A 25,304-nucleotide genomic window follows, 5' to 3' on the forward strand; every position below is an offset into this window, starting at 1 on the left:
CTGGGGGTCTGTATGTGGGGGAGACAGGGCACAAACTGAGAAAAAGAATGAACTCTCATCGCCATACAATAAGAGAAAAAAGAATGGATCCACCTGTGGCAATACATTTTTGTCTCCCCAATCATAACATTATGGACAAGAAATTACTTGTATTAATGGGTAATTTCAAATCTCAGAGAGGCAGAAGAATATGGGAATATAAACTGATGATGACCATTGACACACTCAGTGCAGGAATGAATGTGTCGCATGGATTTATGTCTTTTTTACATCAACTAAGGAACTAAGGAATTTGCCCCTCAGACCATGCTGGGTCATCACAACACAGAACCAGACCCCAGAGGACAATAAAACATTCCTTATCTAAGAACTGGCCCAACATTTATGGACATAACTGTTTATCATTCATGTTAATTCTGCTTCATGTCACCTGCCTTATCCATGTTTTTTTTTTTTTCTGTGATGTGTTGTGCATAAATATGTGATTCTCCAGAAATTATTTTAGTCTATGCCTGATGAAGAGACCTGAGTGGTCTCGAAAGCTTGCAATTTGTTACCATCTTTTCAGTTAGCCATTAAAAGGTATCAACCACTGAGGACTCTCAATTCTAAATATTTTTCATCCTTCTTGGACATTTCTATAATTTAGAACATCCAGCCATTAGACCTTTCCTATCCCCTGAGTCCATTGAAATCTGCCTTTCTGAAGTCCATTCTTAAAGTCTGAGTCCTCTCTGGTCTTCCTCCTCTTGTAGTCCAAAATCTCATAAATTCCCGGCCTCATTTTCCGCAACCATTTCCTCCCTGTTAGTAAGGCCATGTGCACACGTTCAGTATTTTTCGCGTTTTTTTCACGTTTTTTCGCTATAAGAACACGAAAAAAAAACGCTTTCATATGCCTCCCATTATTTTCAGTGTATTCCGCATTTCTTGTGCAAATGTTGCATTTTTTCCGCGAAAAAATCGCATCGCAGAAAAAAAAGCAACATGTTAATTAAATTTGCGGAATTGCGGGGATTCCGAACACCTAGGAATGCATTGATCTGCTTACTTTCCGCATGTGGCTATGCCCACCATGCGGGAAGTAAGCAGATCATGTGCGGTTGGTACCCAGGGTGGAGGAGAGGAGACTCTCCTCCACGGACTGGGCACCATATAATTGGTAAAAAAAAAAAGAATTAAAATAAAAAATAGTCATATACTCACCTTCGATGGCCCCCGGCGTCTTCCCGCCTCTCAGCGGTGCATGCTGCCGCTTCCGTTCCTATAGATGGTGTGTATGAAGGACCTGCGATGACGTCGCGGTCACATGACCGCGACGTCATCGAAGGTCCTGCACACACACACACACACACACACACACACACCATCTATAGGAACGGAAGCTGCTGAGGAGATCGGCTGTCTGCAGGTGAGTATAACCATTTTTTTTATTTTTTTATACATTCTATCTTTTACTATTGATGCTGCATAGGCTGCATCTATAGTAAAAAGTTGGTCACACTTGTCAAACACTATGTTTGACAAGTGTGACCAACCTGTCAATCAGTTTTCCAAGCGATGCTACAGATCGCTTGGAAAACTTTAGCATTCTGCAAGCTAATTACGCTTGCAAAATGCTAAAAAACCCGCGAAAAAAAACGGGGAAAAAAACGCAAAAAAAAAGAGCGGTTTTCTTCAGGAAATTTCTGCAAGAAATCCTGACGTGTGCACATACCCTAAGGGTACCGTCTCACAGTGGCACTTTGGTCGCTACGACGGCACGATCCGTGACGTTCCAGCGATATATAGAGAAAATTAGTCTGCACTCTGCTATATAGAAAAGGGTGCTCGTGTAATGGACAAAAAGTCCTCAATAACATCAATGGAAAGATACACCGCACTCACGGATGGAATATATTGCAAATCACATAACAGTTTATTTATGTACATACATATCAACGGTAATAATGCAATCACATGAAAGAAGCGTATTTAAATGACGTTTCGAACCCAACCGGGTTCTTACTCATATACCGCTTGTAATGATATGTAGCTGCTTCATTGGAACTGTCTCAGCCGAGACAGAATATTGCATTCAACAGTTGTGCTATATATGTTGTAGGAATAATCCAGATGGGGGCTAGCTACTGCTAGGTAGGTGAGCCTGTAGGCAGGATTGGAAAAGCGGCGCTCCTGTACGTTCCAGCGATATACTTACGATCTCACTGTGTCTGACACACTACTGCGATCAGGGACCCCGCTGAGAATCGTACGTCGTAGCAGATCGTTTGAGACTTTCTTTCGTCGTCAGATCACCCACTGTCATGTGTTCACTTGTAACCAGGGTAAATATCGGCTTACTAAGCGCAGGGCCGCGCTTAGTAACCCGATATTTGCCCTGGTTACCATTGTAAAAGTTAAAAAAAAAAAACACTACATACTCACCTTTTGATGTCTGTCACGTCCCCCGGCGTCCACAGGGTTACGCGCTGCTGCCGAGAACTTCCTGCACTGACTGTGTCAGCGCCGGCCGTAAAGCAGAGCACAGCGGTGACGTCAGCGCTGTGCTCTGCTTTACTGCCGGCGCTGACACATTCAGTGCAGGAAGCTCTGAGCAGCAGCGCGTAACCCTGTGGACGCTTGGGGACGTGACAGACATCAGAAGGTGAGTATGTAGTGCTTTTTTTTTTTTAACTTTTACAATGGTAACCAGGGTAAATATCGGGTTACTAAGCGCGGCCCTGCACTTAGTAACCCGATGTTTACCCTGGTTACCCGGGTGCTGCAGGGGGACTTCGGCATCGTTGAAGACAGTTTCAACTATGCCGAAGTCGTTCCCCTGATCGTTGGTCGCTGGAGAGAGCTGTCTGTGTGACAGCTCCCCAGCGACCACACAGCGACTTACCAACGATCACAGCCAGGTCGTATCGCTGGTCGTGATCGTTGGTAACTCTTTTAGTGTAAAGGTACCCTAAGAATTAGGTCCAAAATCGCAGATCCTCTTGTTTTCTCTTCTAACTTTTGAAAGATAAAGTTGTCAGCGAGATAAGATAAGAATTTTCTTCACCCATTACTTTTGCCTGAGAGAGATTCCCAACAAATATCTGGATAGTTATAACCTCCCATGATCACTAAGGCTGCTTTCACACATCACATCACAATCGAAATTATAGCTTCTGGGCATGCCCAATGTGTAAAAATGGATTCGGCAGCCGGTATCGTTCACTCACACATCCGTTTGATGCGTTTATTGACGGAAACGTCCCTTCAGGCTTTTTCGCCGGACAGAAAAAACGTTGCAGGGGATGTTTTTTGTGTCCGGAAAAAAAGCCTGAAGGGACGGATCCAGCACAAAACGGATGAAACGCATGTCCTCCAGGCACAATCCGGCGCTAATACAACTCTATGGAAAAAAAACGGATCCGGCGTGTAAAAAAAATGGATCCGTTTTATCAGATTTGCCGGATTGTGCCTGAAACAAAAAACCTGATGTGTGAAAGCAGCCTAAGGGTACCGTCACACATTGAAATTTTCATCGCTGCGACGGCACGATTCGTGACGTCGCAGCGTCGTATAATCATCGCTCCAGCGTCGTAGACTGCGGTCACACGTTGCAATCACGGCGCTGGAGCGATGCCGAAGTCCCCGGGTAACCAGGGTAAACATCGGGTAACTAAGCGCAGGGCTGCGCTTAGTAACCCGATGTTTACCCTGGTTACCAGCGTAAACGTAAAAAAACAAACAGTACATACTCACCCGTCGGTGTCCTTCAGGTCCCTTGCCGTCTGCTTCCTGCTCTGAGTGCAGCCGTACAGTGAGAGCAGAGCGCAGCACCGCTGTGATCTGCTCTCACTTTCCGGCCGGCACTCAGAGCAGGAAGCAGACGGCAAGGGACCTGAAGGACACCGACGGGTGAGTATGTACGGTTTGTTTTTTTACGTTTACGCTTGTAACCAGGGTAAACATCGGGTTACTAAGCGCGGCCCTGCGCTTAGTTACCTGATGTTTACCTTGGTTACAAGCGAAGACATCGCTGGATCGCTGTCACACACAACGATCCAGCGATGTCAGCGGGTGATCAAGCGACGAAAGAAAGTTCCAAACGATCTGCTACGACGTACGATTCTCAGCAGGGTGTCTGATCGCAGTAGCGTGTCAGACACAGCGATATCGTAACGATATCGCTAGAACGTCACGAATCGTAACGTCGTAGCGATGGAAATTTCAATGTGTGACGGTACCCTAAGTTGTACTTTTTTGAGAACAGAGACATCTGATGTAAAAAGAGTTCATCCCTATCTTCAGTCCGTCCAGGTGGCCTATAGTAAACACCTACAACAGTGTCCTGTCTGTTCTGCTCTCCTTGCATTCCTACCTAAACAGTTTCTACACAGCTACCAGTCTCTGAAGCTTGGATCTCTGTGGAGACATACATTTTCCTAACATACAATGCAACATCTCCTCTCCACTTGTTAATTATGTTTCTAATAAATAAGTTGTAGCCTTCAAGGTGTGTATTCCAATTATGTGTATTATCCCACACATCCCCTTCAGTGATGCCTAAGACATATCTCTTCCTGTGTTAGCAGCTCCAATTCTCCTTGTTTGTTTCTCATGCTCTGTGCATTTGTATAGACACTGTATAGACACTGACTTGATAAAACAGTGTTTTATCAGCAGGAGATTAGCAGGTTTACTAGTCCTCTAGTGATGCCATTTAGTTCTGAATATTCGCCAGCTCTGTATAACTGCACCCACACTAGTGATTGGCAGATTTCTGCCTATTAACAGAGTACACAGAAAGCCGCCAGTGTTGTAAATGGGGTCAGCACTCTCAATTAGCTTATCATTGAGGAAACTAGCAGACCTGCAGCAGATAAAACAGCAATTTTATATAAATCTACAGTAGAGACCAGTAAGTGACAGTGCTGGAATCAAGTTATCGGTCTCTACATAATGCTGCTCTCAGATGTGGCAGAACAAACTTTAACCCCTCAGTGATCAAGCCAATATTGGCCTTAATAACAAGGCCATTTTTTTTTTTTTTTTTTAAATCTGACCCAGTGTCTCTTTATGAGGTAATAACTCTTGAACACCAATAAATCACAGCGATTCTGAGAATGTACTTTGTTAGTGGTAAATTTAGGTCGATACACACGTGGTCAAAATTGTTGGTACTCCCCGTCTAATGACAGAAAAACCCACAATGGTCACAGAAATAACTTGAATCTGACAAAAGTAATAATAAATAAAATAACTATGAAAATGAACAAATGAAAGTCAGACATTGCTCTTCAACCATGCTTCCACAGAATAAAAAAAAAAACCAAAAACTCATTAAATAGGCCTGGACAGAAATGATGGTACCCCTGAAAATAATGTGACAGAAGGGACATGTTATATCAAGATGTGTCCACTAAGTAGCAGCACAGGTGTCTACAATCTTGGAATCAGTGAGTGGGCCTGTATATAGGGCTACAGGTACTCACTGTGCTGTTTGGTGACATGGTGTGTATCACTTTCAACATGGACCAGAGGAAGCAAAGGAAAGAGTTGTCTCAGGAGATTAGAAAGAAAATTATAGACAAACATGTTAAAGGTAAAAGTTATAAGACCATCTCCAAGCAGCTGGATGTTCCTGTGACTACAGTTGCACATATTATTCAGAAATGTAAGATCCATGGGACTGTAGCCAACCTCCCTGGACGTGGCCACAGGAGGAAAATTGATGACAAATCAAAGAGACGGATAATAGGAATGGTAACAAAAGAGCCCAGAAAAACTTCTAAACAGATTAAAGGTGAACTTCAAGCTCAAGGAACATCAGTGTCAGATCGCACCATCCGTTGTTGTATGAGCCAAAGTGGACTTCAAGAGAGACGACCAAGAAGGACACCATTGTTGGAAAAAAAATCATAAAAAAGCCAGACTGGACTTTGCCAAGCTACATATTGACAAGCCACAAAGCTTCTGGGAGAATGTCCTATGGACAGATGAGACAAAAATGGACCTTTTTAGCAAGGCACATCAGCTCTGTGTTTGCAGACGGAAAAATGAAGCATATCAAGAAAGGAACACTGTCCCTACTGTGAAACATGGAGGAGGCTCTGTTATGTTCTGGGGCCGCTTTTGCTGCATCTGGCACAGGGTGTATAGAATCTGTGCAGGGTACAATGAAATCTCAAGACTATCAAGGGATTCTAGAGAGAAATGTGCTGCCCAGTGTCAGAAAGCTTGTTCTCAGTCAAAGGTCATGGGTCTTGCAACAGGATATTGACCCAAAACCACCCAAGAATGGCTAAGCGGAAAACATTTGACTATTCTGAAGTGGCCTTCTATGAGCCCTGACCTATATCCTATAGAGCATCTTTGGAAAGAGCTGATACATGCCGTCTGGAAAAGGCAACCTTCAAACACGAGACAACTGGAGCAGTTTGCTCTTGAGGAGTGGGCCAGTATACCTGTAGAGAGGTGCAGAAGTCTCATTGACCGTTACAGGAATCGTTTGATTGCAGTGATTGCCTCAAAAGGTTGTGAAACAAAATATTAAGTTAAGTGTACCATCATTTTTGTCCAGGCTTATTTCATGAGTTTTATTTATTTATTTTTTTAATTCTGTGGAAGCATGGTTGACGAGCAATGTCTGACTTTCATTTGTTCATTTTCATAGATCTTTTATTATTATTACTTTTGTCAGATTCAAGTTATTTCTGCGACCATTGTGGGTTTCTCTGTCATTAAACGAGGGGTACCAACAATTTTGACCACGTGTGTATGTTTTGCGTTTCTGAAAATATCTGAATTTTGGTGAAAATTTTGAAACATTCGCTATTTTCGAACTTTCAGTCGTTATATCCTTAAACCAGTTAGTCATGCTGTACAAAATAATTAATAACTAACCTTCTCCATAAGCCTACTTTACATCTGCATAATTTTTCAAACGTCATTTTATTTTGTTAGAATGTTAGAGGAGTTAAAAAGTTCAGAAGCAATTTCTTATTTCTTCAAGAATGTTTCTTTAGAGACCTATTCAGATTTAAATGGACTTTGAGGGGCCTATACATTGGAAACTCCCCAAAAGTTACACCATTTTAAAAACTGCACCCCTCAAATTTAGCTTAAAGGGCCACTGTCACCCCCTCCAGCTGTTATAAACTAAAAGAGCCACCTTGTGCAGCAGTAATGCTGCATTCTAACAAGGTGGCTCTTTTAGTTTTTAGTTCAAGTATTCCCAAAATAAAGCGTTTTGAAACTTATCCAAAATACCTGTCTTTATCCAGGGAGGCAGGTCTGAACCCCCCTCTTTGAAGCGCCCAACTGCCGTCAGTCATCTCTTCTGGGGCGCTGGTCGCCGCCCCCTCAGCGATGTTTACCTCTGAAATCCGGCGCCTGCGCTGTGCTCTTCTGCCTGGGGCAGGCGCATTGAGCATTGGCCGTCAGCTCAGATGCCAGGTTCCGGACAGCGCCTGTGCCGTGCCTAGGAATCCCAGCCCCGCACTGTGCATAATGCATAACACACTGCGGGGCGGGGATTCAGTAGCAGGGTGGCCTGCAAGCCTGGCTGGGATGTCAGACGGCCAGAGCTTAAACACAGCGCAGGCGCCGGTTTTGAAGCGAAAAAAGCGCGGAGGGGGCGGCGCCGAAAGCCCCTGAAGATTTGAGTGATGGCAGAGTAGCGGTTCAAGCTGGGGAGTGAGGACCCGCCTCCCTGGCTAAAGACAGGTATTTTGGATAAGTTTCAAAACGCTTTATTTGGGGAATACTTGAACCAAAAACTAAAAGAGCCACCTTGTTAGAATGCAGCATTACTGCTGCACAAGGTGGCTCTTTTAGTTTATAACGGCTGGAGGGGGGTGACAGTGGCCCTTTAAATAGATTGCGGGCACTGTGTCGCATTTGCACAGTCGCTTAGGCACTTAAACAGCAGAAAACCCCCACAAGTGACCCAATTTTGGAAACTATACTCCTCAATGATTTAATCCAGGGGTATAGTAAGCATTTATAACTAGTGATGAGCGAATATACTCGTTACTCGAGATTTCTCGAGCATGCTCGGGGGTCCTCCAAGTATTTTTTAGTGCTCGGAGATTTAGTTTTTCTTGCCGCAGCTGAATGATTTACATCTGTTAGCCACTTTAAGTACATGTGGGGGTTGCCTAGTTGCTAGGGAATCCCCACATGTAATCAAGCTGGCTAACAGATGTAAATCATTCAGCTGCAGGAAGAAAAACTAAATCTCCGAGCACTAAAAAATACTCGGAGGACCCCCGAGCATGCTCGAGAAATCTCGAGTAACGAGTATATTCGCTCATCATTAGTAGTTATAACTCAAATGTACTACACAGAATTTTATATTATTAGGTCGTCATATTGAAAATTTTTATTTTTTTTTAATTAAAAAGTTGCTTTAGCCGCATATTTGTCACTTTTTTAAGAGATAACATGAATAAGCAAATCAATTTGTTACCCACTTTCTTCTGAGCATGGAGATAACTCACATGTAGTCAAAAAGTTCTGTTTGGATCCAAGGTAGGGCTCAGAAGGGAAGAAGCGACTTATGGTATTTGGAATGGAAATTTGGCTGGCATAGACTGAACATGCCATGTCTCATTTGCAAAGCCCCTGATGTACCAAAAAAGCAGAAATCCCCACAAGTGAGCCCAGTTTGGAAACTAAACTCATCAAGGAATTCTTCTAGGGGGATGCTAAGTTTGTTGTACCCGTAGCCCCAAATTTGTAATTTTCACAATGGATAATAGGAATAGAAAAGGACCCCACAGTTTGTTATGCAATTTCTTCTGAACATGAAAATACACCATATGTGGCCAAAAACTGCTGTTTGGGTAAATAGCAGGTCTTGGAACGGAAAGAACGCCATTTGATTTTTGGAGCGCAAATTCGTCTGGAATAGATTGTGAATGCCATGTCATTTGCAGAGCTCTTAATATGCCAAAACAGCAGAAACCACACCAAAAGTGACCCCATTTTGAAAGACAGACTCCCTCAAGGAATTCATTTATTCATAAATAGGCTATGCAATTTTTACTAAACGTGGCAGTACCCCACATGGGGTTGTACACTACTGTTTGAGCACAAGGTGGGGATCGCATGGGAAGGAGCACTACTTGGCTTTCACAATGCAGATTCTGTTTGCATAGACTGTGGGCTCCATTAGCCGAGCCCCTGAGGTGTCAGAGCTGCAGAAACCCCCACAAGTGACCCCCATATTGGAAACTTCATTTCCTAAGGATTTCATCAACGTGTGTAGTGAGTATATAGAACCCACAGGTGCCTCACAGAATTTTATAAGAGGGACGTTCCACTATAAAATTTTAGTGGTAAAAATGTAAATTTTTCTATTTGCTGCAAATTTGTCAGTTATACAAGGGTTAATAGGAGAAACTGGACTGCATTATTCATTGTGCAATTTCTCCCAAATGTGATGAAGCCCCACATATAGTCAGAAATGGCTTTCGGAACACAGAGTTTGCTAGAATAGTTTGCGGGCGACATTTGCAGGGCCCCAAAGGTGCCAGAACAGCCGAAAAAAACCAAAAGTGCCCAAGTGTAGAAATTCGTCTACGGCTACAGTAACTATTTTGTAACATCCATGCCAGGCGCACTCCTGGAAAATTGCAAATTTGCCAGTGTAGCTCCCATACATTGTGCCTCCATATGATGTAGTACCCCCCAAATTTAGATTTATATATATTTACTATATAATTGTCTAAGGGTCACTTCCGTCTTTCTGTCTGTCTGTCACGGAAATTCCAAGTCGCTGATTTTGCCACGACCAATCAGCGACGGGCACAGTCCGGCGGCAAAATGGCCGCTCCTTACTCCCTGCAGTCAGTGCCCGCTCCATAATCCCCTCCAGTCAGCGCTCACAAAGGGTTAATGGCAGCGTTAACAGACCGTGTTATGCCACGGTGTAACGCACTCCGTTAACGCTGCTATTAACCCCGTGTGACCAACTTTTTAATATTGATGATGCCTATGCAGCATCAGTAGTAAAAAGATCTAATGTGAAAAATAATTTAAAAAAAAATTTAAAAAAATCATTACATACTCACCCTCCGTTGGCCCCCTGGATCCAGCCCAGGCCTTTCCCGCTCCTCGCGACGCTCCGGTGACCGGTCCATGCATTGCGGTCTCGCGAGATGATAACGTAGCGGTCTCGCGAGACCGCTACGTCATCATCTCGCGAGACCGCAATGCACTCTTGGGACCGGAGCGTCGCGAGGAGCATCGGTAAACGCCTCGCCTGGATCCGGGGGCCGACGGAGGGTGAGTATATAACTATTTTTTATTTTAATTCTTTTTTTTAACAGGGATATGGTGCCCACATTGCTATATACTACGTGGGCTGTGTTAGATACTGCATGGGCTGCGTTACATACTACGTCTCTGTGCTATATACTACGTGGCTGTGCAATATATTACGTGGCTGTGCTATATACTACGTGGCTGTGGTATATATTATGTGGCTGGGCAATATACTACATCGCTGTGCTATATACTACGTGGCCTGTTATATACTGCATGGGCAGTGTTCTATACTGCGTCTCTGTGCTATATACTACGTGGCTGTACGTGGCTGTGCTATATACTACGTGGCTGTGCAATATACTACGTGGCCTGTTATATACTGCATGGGCAGTGTTATATACTACGTGGCTGTGCAATATATTACGCGGCTGGGCAATATATTACGAGGCTGGGCAATATACTACGTGGCTGTCTGTGTTACGTGGGCTGTGCTATATACTATGTGGCTGCTATATACATACATACATACATACATATTCTAGAATACCCGATGCGTTAGAATCAGGCCACCATCTAGTATAGTAATCATAATACCCTTGACCCTAGACCCCAGAGGGGAATGGATAGCACTCCATTAAACTAGTATAACATACCAATCCTTTTACAGGATCAAAAAGTGCCATAGAAACAATTTAAATATAATAAAACAATTTCTTTATTAGAGTATGCAACAAATTAACATATAACAAACATGTAATAAAATTGGTGCCTCAAACCAAAACTCCAGGAGGTTGGTGGGCAAAGTGGAGTATAATTTTTAATTTCTTAAACGATCATTGAAATTACGGGGACATAGGTATTAAGAGTCTGACTCATAGTACATCACAATATTATATGCAGAGAGAGGAAGCAAATAAACCAAAAATTCGGCCACTAATTTGCAGTAGATGCTGAGATAGAAATTATCTCGCATCAAGCAGACACCCTTATTCCCTCTGAACACAAGCAGTAAGAACACGCAGTCAGATCATCTTCATATTACCTGAAACTGTAGTCCCACACTTTAAATCCACTGCCACGTGTTTAACAAAACCTCCGGACCCCATGTTTGTTATATGTTAATTTGTTGCATACTCTAATAAAGAAATTGTTTTATTATATTTAAATTGTTTCTATGGCACTTTTTGATCCTGTAAAAGGATTGGTATGTTATACACCATCTAGTATGTATATATATTTTTTTTCTCTCTCTACAGTTAAAAAGAATAAAAACAAAAAATAATGCATGGTGTTGAAATGTCACAATTGTACTGATGTGGAGAATTAGGATTCAGAGAAATTTTTTACTACAGAATGAACGACACAAGAACAAAACCCCAAAAGACAATGGTGGAATTGCATTTTTTTTTTTTTTTTACAATCCCATGGCACTTGAATTTTTTTCCTGCTTCCAGTGCATAGGTTGTAAAAATGAATGAGGTCATTCAAAACTACATGTCTCAGAAAAACTAAGTCCGATATGTCTAGGTCGTCGGAAAAATGCAAAAAAAAAGTTATGACTCTTTGAAGAAGAAAAAAAAAAAAAAAAAAAGACAGTCTTTAAGGGGTTAATAAATGTGTGCAGTTTGTGAAATCTGGTGACAGATCCGCGTTACCCCACATTCTACTTATGCTTACCAGGATGATGGAGCATAGTTAATACAAAACGGAAAGAAGACTGATGTAATGTTACTCAGTGTGCACCTACAAGTTTTTTCCTACGCCGTCAGCGTCCGGAGACCAGTTGTAGTTAATCTTGAACTCTATGTCAGGCACAAGCTGCATAGCTCGACGGTAAAACTTGATCGCTGTTAAAATCAATAAGAGAGAAATGCAGATTAGTTTAATATGTAGAAATCATGTGCACAAAGCCTGTAGTGTAGACTGCACTGCCTCCATGTGTGGGCTCAGAGCAATGGTTCTGGGGGATAATATACAGGTGCAGAGGACCAGGCGGCACTGCCTCCATGTGTGGGCTCAGAGCAATGGTTCTGGGGGATAATATGCACGTGCAGAGGACCAGGCGGCACTGCCTCCATGTGTGGGCTCAGAGCAATGGTTCTGGGGGATAATATACAGGTGCAGAGGACCAGGCGGCACTGCCTCCATGTGTGGGCTCACTGCAATGGTTCTGGGGGATAATATACACGTGCAGAGGACCAGGCGGCACTGCCTCCATGTGTGGGCTCACAGCAATGGTTCTGGGGGATAATATACACGTGCAGAGGACCAGGCGGCACTGCCTCCATGTGTGGGCTCACAGCAATGGTTCTGGGGGATAATATACACGTGCAGAGGACCAGGCGGCACTGCCTCCATGTGTGGGCTCAGAGCAATGGTCCTGGGGGATAATATACATGTGCAGAGGACCAGGCGGCCCTGCCTCCATGTGTGGGCTCACTGCAATGGTTCTGGGGGATAATATACACGTGCAGAGGACCAGGCGGCCCTGCCTCCATGTGTGGGCTCACAGCAATGGTTCTGGGGGATAATATACACGTGCAGAGGACCAGGCGGCACTGCCTCCATGTGTGGGCTCAGAGCAATGGTTCTGGGGGATAATATACACGTGCAGAGGACCAGGCGGCACTGCCTCCATGTGTGGGCTCAGAGCAATGGTTCTGGGGGATAATATACACGTGCAGAGGACCAGGCGGCACTGCCTCCATGTGTGGGCTCAGAGCAATGGTTCTGGGGGATAATATACACGTGCAGAGGACCAGGCGGCACTGCCTCCATGTGTGGGCTCAGAGCAATGGTTCTGGGGGATAATATACATGTGCAGAGGACCAGGCGGCACTGCCTCCATGTGTGGGCTCAGAGCAATGGTCCTGGGGGATAATATACATGTGCAGAGGACCAGGCGGCACTGCCTCCATGTGTGGGCTCAGAGCAATGGTTCTGGGGGATAATATACACGTGCAGAGGACCAGGCGGCACTGCCTCCATGTGTGGGCTCACAGCAATGGTTCTGGGGGATAATATACATGTGCAGAGGACCAGGCGGCACTGCCTCCATGTGTGGGCTCACAGCAATGGTTCTGGGGGATAATATACATGTGCAGAGGACCAGGCGGCCCTGCCTCCATGTGTGGGCTCACAGCAATGGTTCTGGGGGATAATATACACGTGCAGAGGACTAGGCGGCACTGCCTCCATGTGTGGGCTCAGAGCAATGGTCCTGGGGGATAATATACATGTGCAGAGGACCAGGCGGCACTGCCTCCATGTGTGGGCTCACAGCAATGGTTCTGGGAGATAATATACACGTGCAGAGGACTAGGCGGCACTGCCTCCATGTGTGGGCTCACAGCAATGGTCCTGGGGGATAATATACATGTGCAGAGGACCAGGCGGCACTGCCTCCATGTGTGGGCTCACAGCAATGGTTCTGGGGGATAATATACATGTGCAGAGGACCAGGCGGCCCTGCCTCCATGTGTGGGCTCACAGCAATGGTCCTGGGGGATAATATACACGTGCAGAGGACTAGGCGGCACTGCCTCCATGTGTGGGCTCACAGCAATGGTCCTGGGGGATAATATACACGTGCAGAGGACTAGGCGGCACTGCCTCCATGTGTGGGCTCACAGCAATGGTCCTGGGGGATAATATACATGTGCAGAGTACAACCCAACAAAACCCTCAATGTGAAACCCACTAAGATCCCATTTACTGCTATGGCTCTGTAGAAAATGTCAGATTCCGTAACAATGAGATTCTGCGCACTGGAGGTATTGTCCTCGTGAAGCAACAATTCTAGGAAAGAATACAAATACCACATTTTGTGCAGTGTCTGAGCACTGGGGATCAGAGAAATTAAAACCCCTACACATGAAAATGAAGGCAGTAAAGACCCCACTCATCGCTATAGGACCCCTATAATGATTCCGTACTACACAATGTTGTAATAAGTCTGTGTACATCACCAGGATAGAGACCAATATTATGCTGATTAGTTTTAGGGGGTCACCTTTACAATAGCATTGAAAAGTGGTCTTCTGGCCAGGGGTATTTTCAATTAAGATGACTTGTATGCATTACACATAATGAAACGGACAATCTGGTCTGAATAAAGGGGTGTTCTTAAAGGGAATCTGCTATGTAACCTGAGAGCAGCATGATCTTAGAGCATTAGTTATTACAGAATCACAGTTTTCTCTGCTGCAGATCTAGCAGAGCTCAGAATGCTGAGCCTTGTATAACAATGGTGGGGCCATGGTTACACTGAGCAGTTGACTGGGAGGTAGTAAACACCTAGTCCTACAATGATAATCTCCTGCTGATAAAACAATGATTTCATTGAAAAAACACACAGCCTACATGTTCCTGAAATCGGTGCCTCTGCCCTTACATCATGCTGCTCTGTGATTACAGAGCAAAAACCTGCTGGCGGACTCCCTTTATAGAAGTGGTTCTGTAGAGGTTTCACTGTAGTTACAACATGACCTACCAGCTAAGATCACATTCTTAACATTTCATCCACTGCTTAGCACAAAAGAACAAGTTCTTCAAAGTGAAAATCCATTAGCACTTGTGCACACATTTCAGACTAAGCCCCAGGGTGTATTTACTGGTAAAGCCGATGCTTTGCATAAAGTGTACAAAGTTTGTCCCATTACATCAGATATACAATAGCTAACTAAGCATTTACGGTATATTCACTAAATGGTACGTGTATGGAAAAAGACAATGGCACTCCGATGGGGATTGCGGCATACAGTAAGACTTTCTAGATGTAGAAAACATAGGCGTTTTGATTCAATAACTGTGTTGTATGCAAAACTAGATAAAAACAGCATATCAATATTTTAGCCAAAACTTAATCTTAGGAAAAACAGCAGTAAAACTGCTGGAAAAACTGAAATTCTAAGTTAAAAAAAAACAACGCACTACAGGTCCAAAAAAGCATCGTGTGAATGAGATTTTTTAAATCTCATTCCTTTTGCTGTTACTTTAAAATGCTGCATTTCTCCCCCGCACAAACTGATGCACAAAAAAACCATATTAAGAACACACCATGTGAACAACCACTGAGTGTGAATGGTTTGTTTTTTTAAATTGATAATTCAGGTAAATATCGTTTTCTCCTTATATGCGGGACAGGTCTTGAGAGTGTTAATGCTGTACCAAAGCATTGCAACTTTTTATTTTATATTCTGTTTAGGTACTTTGTAGATTTAACTGAATTTTTTTTTTTTTTTTTTTTTCAATGAAAGGAATTACATTAACCTCAAAACTTTATAGCACAATATAATCCTTTCCCTCTAATATATAATGATACTAAATAAATGTAATTTGCCAAACAGAGATAGATTAATTGATAGTGCGTAATTTTTTACGCTATAAACAGACTACACAGCCTTAAAATGTGCCAGTCGTGTTTGATAAATTTAGTTCAGCAAAAATACTGTCTAGTCTAAGTCTACAACGCTTATTAGTGTTAGGGCTAGCGGAACGCACCAAATAATAAGAAAGATAGAGTAAGGTGCATTCGCAGCCCGGGGTCCACCGTGCAGAGATGGAACCTGCTGCTATGTAATGACGGACTATATGGCGGTACAATGTGGATACACACACGGGTTAACCTCACCCTGTGTGAAGGAAGCGAACCCTGTTGCGTCACAGGGCCGCGGTACCGCACCAAGAGCGCAAGCAAGGAGTCCCAGGACTCTATCCCAAGACTCAGGATTTGAGTTCATATAGAACTCTTGCGCTCGACACCGCAACTGGGGTGTCAGAGAGAAAGAAATAATATTAATAAAGATGGCTTGGGTCAGGAAAGCGCTGTGAAAGCACACGGCGCCGCACTGGCGGTCACAGCAATAGACGCTGTTTTGTGTGTTACGTGCTGATGGCTAAGTCGGGCGCTAGATAGCAATCATCCACCTTACGCGAGCAGTCATTCACAAGGGAGGGGATAATTAATGAACGACTTTCACACATCAACACACACACATATACAAATGTACACTAGCACATGGCCGTGCGGCCATGCGAACCTTTTATAGCTGCAGCATGTACAGGACCTTCCCAGAAGGACCAATGGGAGGCTGCCACAGAAGTTGAGCACCTTCAGGACCTTCCTGGAGGACCAATGGGATCTGCTGCCGTATCTGAGCATGTGACCCTCGATCTCCAATGGGAGATCTTGCCCTGGGCATGCTCAGAAGGGGAAAAGCAGGACTTAGTCCCAAAAGCGTCTGCTCGCCGCTGCCCAGCACTGGCTTCAATGGCAGAAGCTGGAAAAGCAGCAGTAACCCTATGCACAGAGTGAGACTGAGCAAGACGCTGGGACTGACGTCTCCGCTGAGCAGGCTCCACTGCGGCAGGAGAAGAATGGGAGACCGCAGCGGAGATGGTTCGAGATTCCCCCTGTGCAGAGGCGGGAACTCGACACCTAACATTTAGGCTACGTTCACACGATCCTTTTTTCACTGCGGATTTTTCAGGTCCTTTTTCGGGAAAATCCGCAGTGAAAAACGGCGGTGCTTCTCTCTGCGGTTTTGTGTCCTTTTTCTACTGCGGATTCCACTGCGGGTTTCCAACTGCAGTTTCCTATTGGTGCTGTTGGAAACCCGCAGCGGAATCCGCAGAAAGAATTGACATGGTACTTCTTTTTTCTGCAGGCAAATCCGCGCGGATTTGCCGGCGAAAAAAAGGATCGTCGGCACAGCGGTTTTTGTTTTCCATAGGGTAACATTGTACTGTACCCTGCATGGAAAACTGCTGCGGATCCGCAGCTGCAATTCCGCTGCGGATCCGCAGCAAAAACCGCATCGTGTGAACATAGCCTTAGTAGGACAACTTTGAAACAGGAATCTGCACCAAAATTCTACTTCATTTTCGAAGAAAGTCACTGCAGTATAAGTCAGGCCCTTTTGAAGAGTCAGAAATTGTGGTGCAAAACATGAAAGAGGCTTTTTTGGCCCAAATAATGCTGACATTTTGAAACATTTAGCATAGTACATCTTCCATTAAGTTGCTACAGACACTGAAAACAAAAGTTTCCATTTTTTTAAATATATTTAAATCTTACCAACTTACTTAACTTTTCACTTTTACTGCCCTCGGACTGGAGAAAGCTGGCGTGGCATGACCTGTGTCCTTGCAGATCATAGAGAACAGTGATTTAAAGCCTGCTAGGCACGAAATCACTTAGCAATGATCTAAATCAGGGGTGAGGAATCTTTTTTTCTGCTAAATACAATTTGGATAATTTCTAACCAACCTTTGGGGGCCGTACAAATTGTGCGCCAGCTCCGCCAACAGAGTATATCCTGACGCTGGCCTAATATCACTTGATTAGTGCCTTACAGTTGCTAAGAACCACATCATATCATTACTCTCTATCTGCAACCTTTACCATACATGAATGATGGTAGTCTTGACCAGTAGATGCCTGCTAGATCCAGCCACAGAGGTGTGGCACAATAAGAGGGCAGCTCTGGTGTAACAGAGTTCATTCTCATTTCTAGTTCTATGATATCTTGTCTACACCACTGGAAATTTTTATGCACGGTATTTAATTATTTCTCTAGTTTATTGACCTTGCAGAAGTCATTTTTCCACTGCTAACTATTCAATTTTATGCACATGCTGCATGCAAGTAACCCGCATCTGAGCAAGTCCTAAGTGTTCATACAATACAACCTTTCTTTGTAATATTAGGACTCAAGTCGGTAATCAGTTTGCAGTGGCAATAATCATAGTGCAAAAGAAGGAATTGTTATTTTCATGTTCTTGTCAAAGTAACGAGAGACGTTGTATTTTATAAAGAATTTCTGAGAGGAAAAAGATAGAAAATAAATATAATACATACCTTCATAGAGTGCCCCATTTTGTTCTTTTTCTGCAGCTTTAAGAAAAAGTTCCTTCGCCTGTTTGTGAAAATAAAACCAAAATGTGATACTGGTCTGTATCCATATATACATTACACAAAACAAAAAAAAAAAAGAAAAAAAAAACTAACCAGCAACTCCAGACAGAAGAAAGCAAGTGTGAACAGGTACAAGCTGCTAGGACTACATGATATACACACAAAGGCATACAGCAGCACTGTGTAAGTGGCAAGATGCATGCAAATGTTGAATATATGAAATCTAGACCGCATTACTGCTATATAGAATACACTTATGAAATGAAGATACTTCGTGCACAAACTGGCCAATTAATGAGAGCCCACCAACCACAAGGCAACCTTGCTTTGACCATAAATCTAATATTAATCAAACTTGCCTCTACCAGGCTAAAAGCCTTCTCACTTAAAGGGAATCTCCCCCACCCCCCCCAGTCGTTTCAAACTAAAAGAGCCACCTTGTGCAGCAGTAATGCTGCATTCTGACAAGGTGGCTCTTTTAGTTCTGGTTGCTGTAACTTGAGAAATAATCAGTTTTATAATTTGTCCGAAATACCTGGTGTTCAGTCAAGTAGGCCGGCGTTTCCCCCCTGCTTCAGACAGCACACAGCTGTCACTCACATCTTCTTGGCGCCGCCTCTTCCTCAGCGCTGTTTTGAAAGTAGCCGGCGCCTGCGCTCTTTTCCCCTGCCTGGTGCAGGCGCAGTGAGCGCTGCCCGTCTGTCCTCATATGCAGCCCAGCTGACTGCGCCTGTGCCGCCGCCCTGCCTGTGAATCCCAGCCCCGCAGTGACTTATGATTTATTCACATTGCGGGGCTGGGAATCACAGGCAAGGCGGCCGCGCAGGCGCAGTCAGCTGGGCTGCATATGAGGAAAGACGGCCAGCGTTCACTGCGCCTGCCCATAGCAGGAGAAAAGAGCGCAGGCGCCGGATCATTTCAAAACAGCGGTGAGGAGGCGGCACCAAGAAGATGTCAGTGACAGCTGTGTGCTGTCTGAAGCAGGGGGGGAAACGCCGGCCTACTTGACTGAACACCAGGTATTTCGGACAAATTATAAAACTGATTATTTCTCTAGTTACAGCACCCAGAACTAAAAGAGCCACCTTGTCAGAATGCAGCATTACTGCTGCACAAGGTGGCTCTTTTAGTTTGAAACGACTGGAGGGGGGGGGGGGGGGACAGGTTCCCTTTAAGGGCAAGCAGGACCCAACACCAATTAAAAACATTGTTAGGCTGAGGGGAGTAGTGCCCAATCCAATATGGAGGCAGTCACTTTCCACAGTATACTTCAGAGAACAGACCAGCACCTCCGAACAGAAAAAAAAACAAGTGTGAACAGGTGCAAGCTGTTATGACTGCATAATATACAAAAAAAAGGAAATTTCACACTTGCTGTGCTCTTTTCGGAGGTGCAGGTCGGTTTTTTGTAGTATACTATTGGATGTGGAGACTGCCTCCATATTTGATTATCACTTCTCCCATCAGCCTAAAGCTGGATCCTACATCCCCTTTAAACTTGTAGGCTTTTAGCCCAGAGGCATGTGTGATATATATTAGGATTAGGGTTCCATCAATCAAAAGTACACCTTGGCTGCTGGGTACACATGAATTGGCCACTTTGTGCTCTAAGTACCTTCATTTTATAAATGTATTATACATAGCAGTAATGCAGCCTAATTGTCATATATATATTGTGTTTGCATACATGTTAGGGCATACAGAGTGCTGCTGTATTCTTTTGATTCAATATACATTACACCTATTCACATGAGGGCATAGTCTAAAACTGACACTACTAAGTTGCAGAGGCAAGAAGAAAAAAAAAAATGTACACACTACCTTCTCCTCCTTAGCCCACTCTTGCCTTGCTTTGGTATCCTGGGCCTTTCCAAAAGGCCCTCTTGCTGTTCCTTTGCGAGGCTGAACCTCTGTCTCAGAACTCACTCCTGGAGCAAGTTCAGACATCCAACGAGCTCGGAACATCTGAAGCTCTTCCTAAATTACATAAAAAAGAGAATACAATTAATAGGCATAGTAATCTGTATGGCAAATGGGTATTCTGTATGGATAAATACAAAGAATTGACAGTAATTGTAGCAAATTGTTTCCCAAAGATTGAGAGAAAACCGGGGTATAAAGAATTTACCTGAAGATTTGTTTCCGCTGGTCTTCCATTTTCATCAGACTTCAGGATTTCAGAACAACAATCCTCATCACCTTCCGCCTGATAAGCACAGTGCAAAATTAATACACCCAACTCGATGGATTCATTATTACAAGAAATGCTCTTTTCCCACAGACAGTAGAGATCTTTTAATACTGTAACTTTGTGGGATGCTAGGAGTTACAAATCTCTGCAAGAGAATCCCCTTTTTCTCACAATACTGTACAGGTCACATTTGGGTCATTTTGCTTTTCATTTAATGCGTGTATTTGGGGCTAAAAAAAATATAAAAAAGAAAAATTTGCAATTGGGTTTAATTAAAACCGTAACACCGTTTGGCTTTTACAGGCTCTTTGTTTTCCTGCACATTCAATGTTATTGTGGTATATGGTCATAAATCCCCAGAATAAAATAATGACAAACTCTCCAGTCAGATGGTCATGGCGGGCTGACTGACAGATTCTTAGCTGACTCATTCTGCAGCCAACAACAGGCAGTGCAAAACAAAGGCTACAGAAGGAAAAATGATGCAACTTTTTAAAATTAAACACAATTGCAATATGTACTTTTAGGCCATGTTCACACTTTGCGGTTTTTACCGCGGAACCGCGGCGATTTTGATGCTGCGGGTCCGCAGCAGTTTCCATAGCGTTTCCATTTACATGTAAACCCTATGGAAACCGCAAACCGCTGTGCACATGCTGCGGGAAAAACTGCGCAGAAACGCAGCGGTTTAAAACCCGCAGCATGTCACTTCTTTGTGCAGAATCGCTGCGATTCTGCACCCATAGGAATGAATTGAACCGCTTACTTCCCGCATGGGGCTGTGCCCACGTTGCGGGAAGTAAGCGGATAATGTGCAGGTGGTACCCGGGGTGGAGGAGAGGAGACTCTCCTCCAGGCCCTGGGAACCATATTTGGGGTAAAAAAAATAATAAAAATAAAAAATGATGCTATACTCACCTCTCAGCGCTGCCCGCGGCCGGCCGGTCAGAGTTGCTGTGCGAACAGGACCTGCGGTAACGTCGCGGTCACATGACCGTGATGACGCCCGGGTCACATGACCGTGACGTCACGAAGGTCCTTCTCGGCACAGCATCTTTGGAACCGGAGCGCCGCGTGCAGCGCCGAGGAGATCCGGACATCGGAGGGTGAGTATAACCAATTTTTATTATTTTTAACATTACTATTGATGCTGCATATTGCTGCATATGCAGCATCAATAGTATAGGAGTAATCCCGCAGCGTAAACCGCGGAACAAACCGCGATAAATCTGCAGGGATAACTGCAGCGGTTTTGCCCTGCAGATTTATCAATTCCGCTGCGGGAGAACCAGCAGAGGGACGCCGCAAAGTGTGAACATGGCCTTACAAAAAAACACAAATATTTACGGTAAGTGGAAAAAAAACTCTTCAACTATATAAAGAGTGATGAGTCTGGCAATGTAACATCTAATATTAAAAGTAAGAAGTTATTGGATTCACCAAATGCGTAAAAGGGTGAATGTTCAGATGATACAATTTTAAAAAGGAAAACGTGTGTCTGTCTATACAGGTTGAAAATTCACCTTTGTGCACAGTTAGCTTTTATTTTCTCAATGCACTGAAATATAACCAACAAGAGGTTACTGTTTTATCTACACATGATAAGGAGAAAATTGATAAAAAAAAATGCCACCAGTTTTCTTGCATTTTGTTGTTTTGTGAAATTAAGCTTAAAACAGTAATTAAAATGTATTAATGCAATATTTGCACTGCTTGCAAACATTTCTATATGAAAAATATTATATATGTTCTTACAAATATATATATTTACCACTAGGGGGAGAATCAATCAGCTATAGTAAGACTTTCCAGCTTTACTGTTAGCTGGAAAATTGGGGCAGTAACTGCTGACATCAGCATTTCCCTCCCCTTTGGGTGGTCTAGTATCCCTGGGACAGAATGAAGAGTAGTATCACAGAGCAGCACTATTTTGTGGGATACTGCCCTGTGACCTGCTATCACCAGCAGTTAAGGTCTCTCTCTCACCCAGATTACATTATTCTCTCACCCCCCTACACAAAGCCTGGCCATTCACTGCAGCTCCTTATCTTAGGAAGGGACTAATCATAACTCCTGCAGAGCAGCTGACAGCTCCTCCTCCTATAATGCTAATGGTACACTGTTCCTCCTTGGTGTCTCTGCTATTCTGCTTTTCTCCTGCATTTTACTACTGTCAGCCGTCAATCTAGGATCTGTTCTGTTGGAAGCAGTACTGCTTATGTTTAGTTAGCAGATCCGAAGGCTCCATGAAAATGGCAGCAGAACACTTCCACTACTGTGAGTTGTGCAGCCCACAGACGTGTGCCCAGTTCACTGCTAATGTGGCTGCAATGTTAGAGATAGGGTCTGTCTGTTATCTCCTATGACCATGGGATGCTGTATTATGACACTGATAGTGTCCTGCTGCTGCTGTGAAAGATGTCAGCCCCAGTGCCTTCTTTAAACTCCTATAACACACAAAATATGTTACAAATGCATTCAATACTTGGTTATAACAGCATGTTATGCTACATTACATTGATTTATTAATGATCTACAAACACGGTACCTTCCCTTAAAGAACAAAATCATAAGCAAATGATTAAAATTACAACATGGGTTTCTTATTAGTGAATCAGTGATTATATCCATAGGTATAATAACCAGCTGAAGAGAAGGTCAGGAAATATATAGAGGAAATTGCAATCAGAGATAGTAAAACTGCAGGTATTAGATTTACCATATGATGGATGCCTGTGCCTGAAAATGTATGCAACAAGCATAAAAAGTGCAAGAGGAAGCGACACTAATTGTACGCGAAACACGCGTCGGGGTACATGGCCGAGGTCTAGGCAGGACGTTTCAACGCTAGTGGGTAATTATTCCCCGTTGTATTGATGTCATGTTAATGTAGGAATGGCGGGCACACAGAGTCATGCAGTGACTAATATGTTGATGGTACTGTCACTTGGAAGAAACTCTTGCACTTTATGCTTGTTGCATACATTTTCAGGCACAGGCATCCGTCATATGGTAAATCTAATACCTGCAGTTTTACTATCTCTGATTGAAATTTCCTCTATATATTTCCTGATCTTCTCTTCGTCTGGTTATTACACCTATGGATTTTATCACTGATTCACTAATAAGAAACCCATGTAGTAATTGCTTGTAATCATTTGCTTATGATTTTGTTCTTTAATAAAATTTTGCATTTTTTGACTCCGTTTTCTCCTTATCATACTCATGAGTCACCATTTATAGGGCATATGTTATTTTTCACTGGTATCCTTATAGATCTGTTTTGTCCACACAGTTGCTATAGATCTATGCACGTAGCTTGATCCTGCTGCCACACATCCCTTCTATCTACTTCTAGATTACCTACTAAAAGTAAAGAATCAAAAAGTAGGGGATAGGTTGTGATCTTGTGTAGTCGGAGTATATTGTGGGCTGTCACCGTGGCCGGAGGCTGCTGAACTGTCAGGATTTCATTGTGCGGCCCATCCTACTGCGTGTCTTCTGAAATCTAGGACCGGCTGTACAATGTTCTAGATGGCAGTTGTCATCTTTGGAATCCTGACAGAAATGATACTTTTTTGCGAAATAAAGGTATTTAGAAAATCTTTAATATTTAACCTCTTCACTCCCCAGGCTGTTTTCACCTTCTTGACCAGGTCAAATTTTACAATTCTGACCAGTATCGCTCTATGTGGTAATAACTCTGGAACGCATCAGCATATCCCACCCATTCTGAGATTGCTTTTTCTTGACACATTGTACTTTATGTTAGCAGTAAATTTAGTTCAATATTTTGTGTGTTTGTGAAAATATTGAAATTTTGGAAAAAATGACAATTTTTAAACGTTTAATTTTTCTTTTTTTACCTTAAACCAGAGTTATATAAAACAAAATAGTAACTACCAGTAACCACATGTCTAATTTACATCAGCAGCATAATTTGTTTTTGTTAGGATATTAGAAGGGTTAAAAGTTTATAAGCAATTTCTCATTTTTCGGACAAAATTAACAAAACCATTTTTGGGGACCACCTCACATTTGTGACTTTGAGGAGCCCAAAAGACAGAAAACGCCCAAAAGTGACACCATTAAAAAAAACAACAAAAAACACACATTCAAGAAGTTTATTAACCCTTCCGCTGCTTCACAGGAATGTTTCATAGGAATTAAAGGGAATCGGTCACCCGTGGGACGTATATAACCTATTATTAAAGACATGGTGTGTAGACAATATGCAAGGTGTGGAGATCACCTTATCACCGAGAACACCGGAGGTCACTGCCACGAAAGTAGCTGTGACTTGCCGACACCTGAGCAGAAGAACGCTAGAGCCACTGTGAGGTCTTGTTTTTTGCGGACAAGTTGATGTTTTTATTGGTACTATTTTTGGGCAAATACCATTTTTTTATTGCTTTCTATTTTGATTTTTGGGAAGCAGAATGAACGAAAACCAGCAATTCAGGAATTGTTTTTTGGGTTTTCTTTTATGCCATTTCGCATGTTGTAAAAGCGATTTGATGACTTTATTCTTTAGTCAGTACGATTACAGAGATACCACATTTATATTTTTTTATGTTTTGCCGCTTTTAAACACTAAAAACTATTTTATAGAAAAAAAAATTGTTTTTGCATCAATTTATTCTGAGAGGTATAGTTTTTTTATTTATCTGCTGATGGAGCCGTATGAGGGCTTGTTATTTGTGGGACTTTTTGAACGCGCTTTATTCCACTTTTTGTTTGACAGTAAGGCGAAAAAGCACAGTTTTTTTTTTTTTACAGTGTTCACTGAACTAACTAGTATGACAGTTTATAGTCCGGATTGTAACAGATGTGGTGATACCAAATGTGTGTACTTTTTTTGTTATTACATAAATATATGTATTTATTGGTCCAACTTTTTTTTAATATTTTTACAATTTTTTAAAACTATTTTTTTTTTACTTA

At 43.0% G+C, this 25,304-nt stretch overlaps 1 protein-coding gene across 1 annotated transcript in view; it reads right to left on the reverse strand.

Moving 5' to 3' along the window:
* The window catches only part of FBXO9 (F-box protein 9), a 60,440-nt gene that overhangs the window by 32,912 nt on the left and 2,224 nt on the right, over positions 1 to 25,304 (reverse strand). The window contains exons 2-5 of the mRNA XM_077290039.1: positions 20,298 to 20,375; positions 19,991 to 20,146; positions 18,113 to 18,170; positions 11,999 to 12,098 (exon numbers count right to left, since the gene is read on the reverse strand). Coding sequence (XP_077146154.1) covers positions 11,999 to 12,098; positions 18,113 to 18,170; positions 19,991 to 20,146; positions 20,298 to 20,375 — 392 coding nt within the window. The remainder of the gene's footprint in view (positions 1 to 11,998; positions 12,099 to 18,112; positions 18,171 to 19,990; positions 20,147 to 20,297; positions 20,376 to 25,304) is intronic.

This window comes from Ranitomeya variabilis, chromosome 2 (assembly GCF_051348905.1).
Source record: "Ranitomeya variabilis isolate aRanVar5 chromosome 2, aRanVar5.hap1, whole genome shotgun sequence".
NCBI lineage: Eukaryota > Metazoa > Chordata > Amphibia > Anura > Dendrobatidae > Ranitomeya > Ranitomeya variabilis.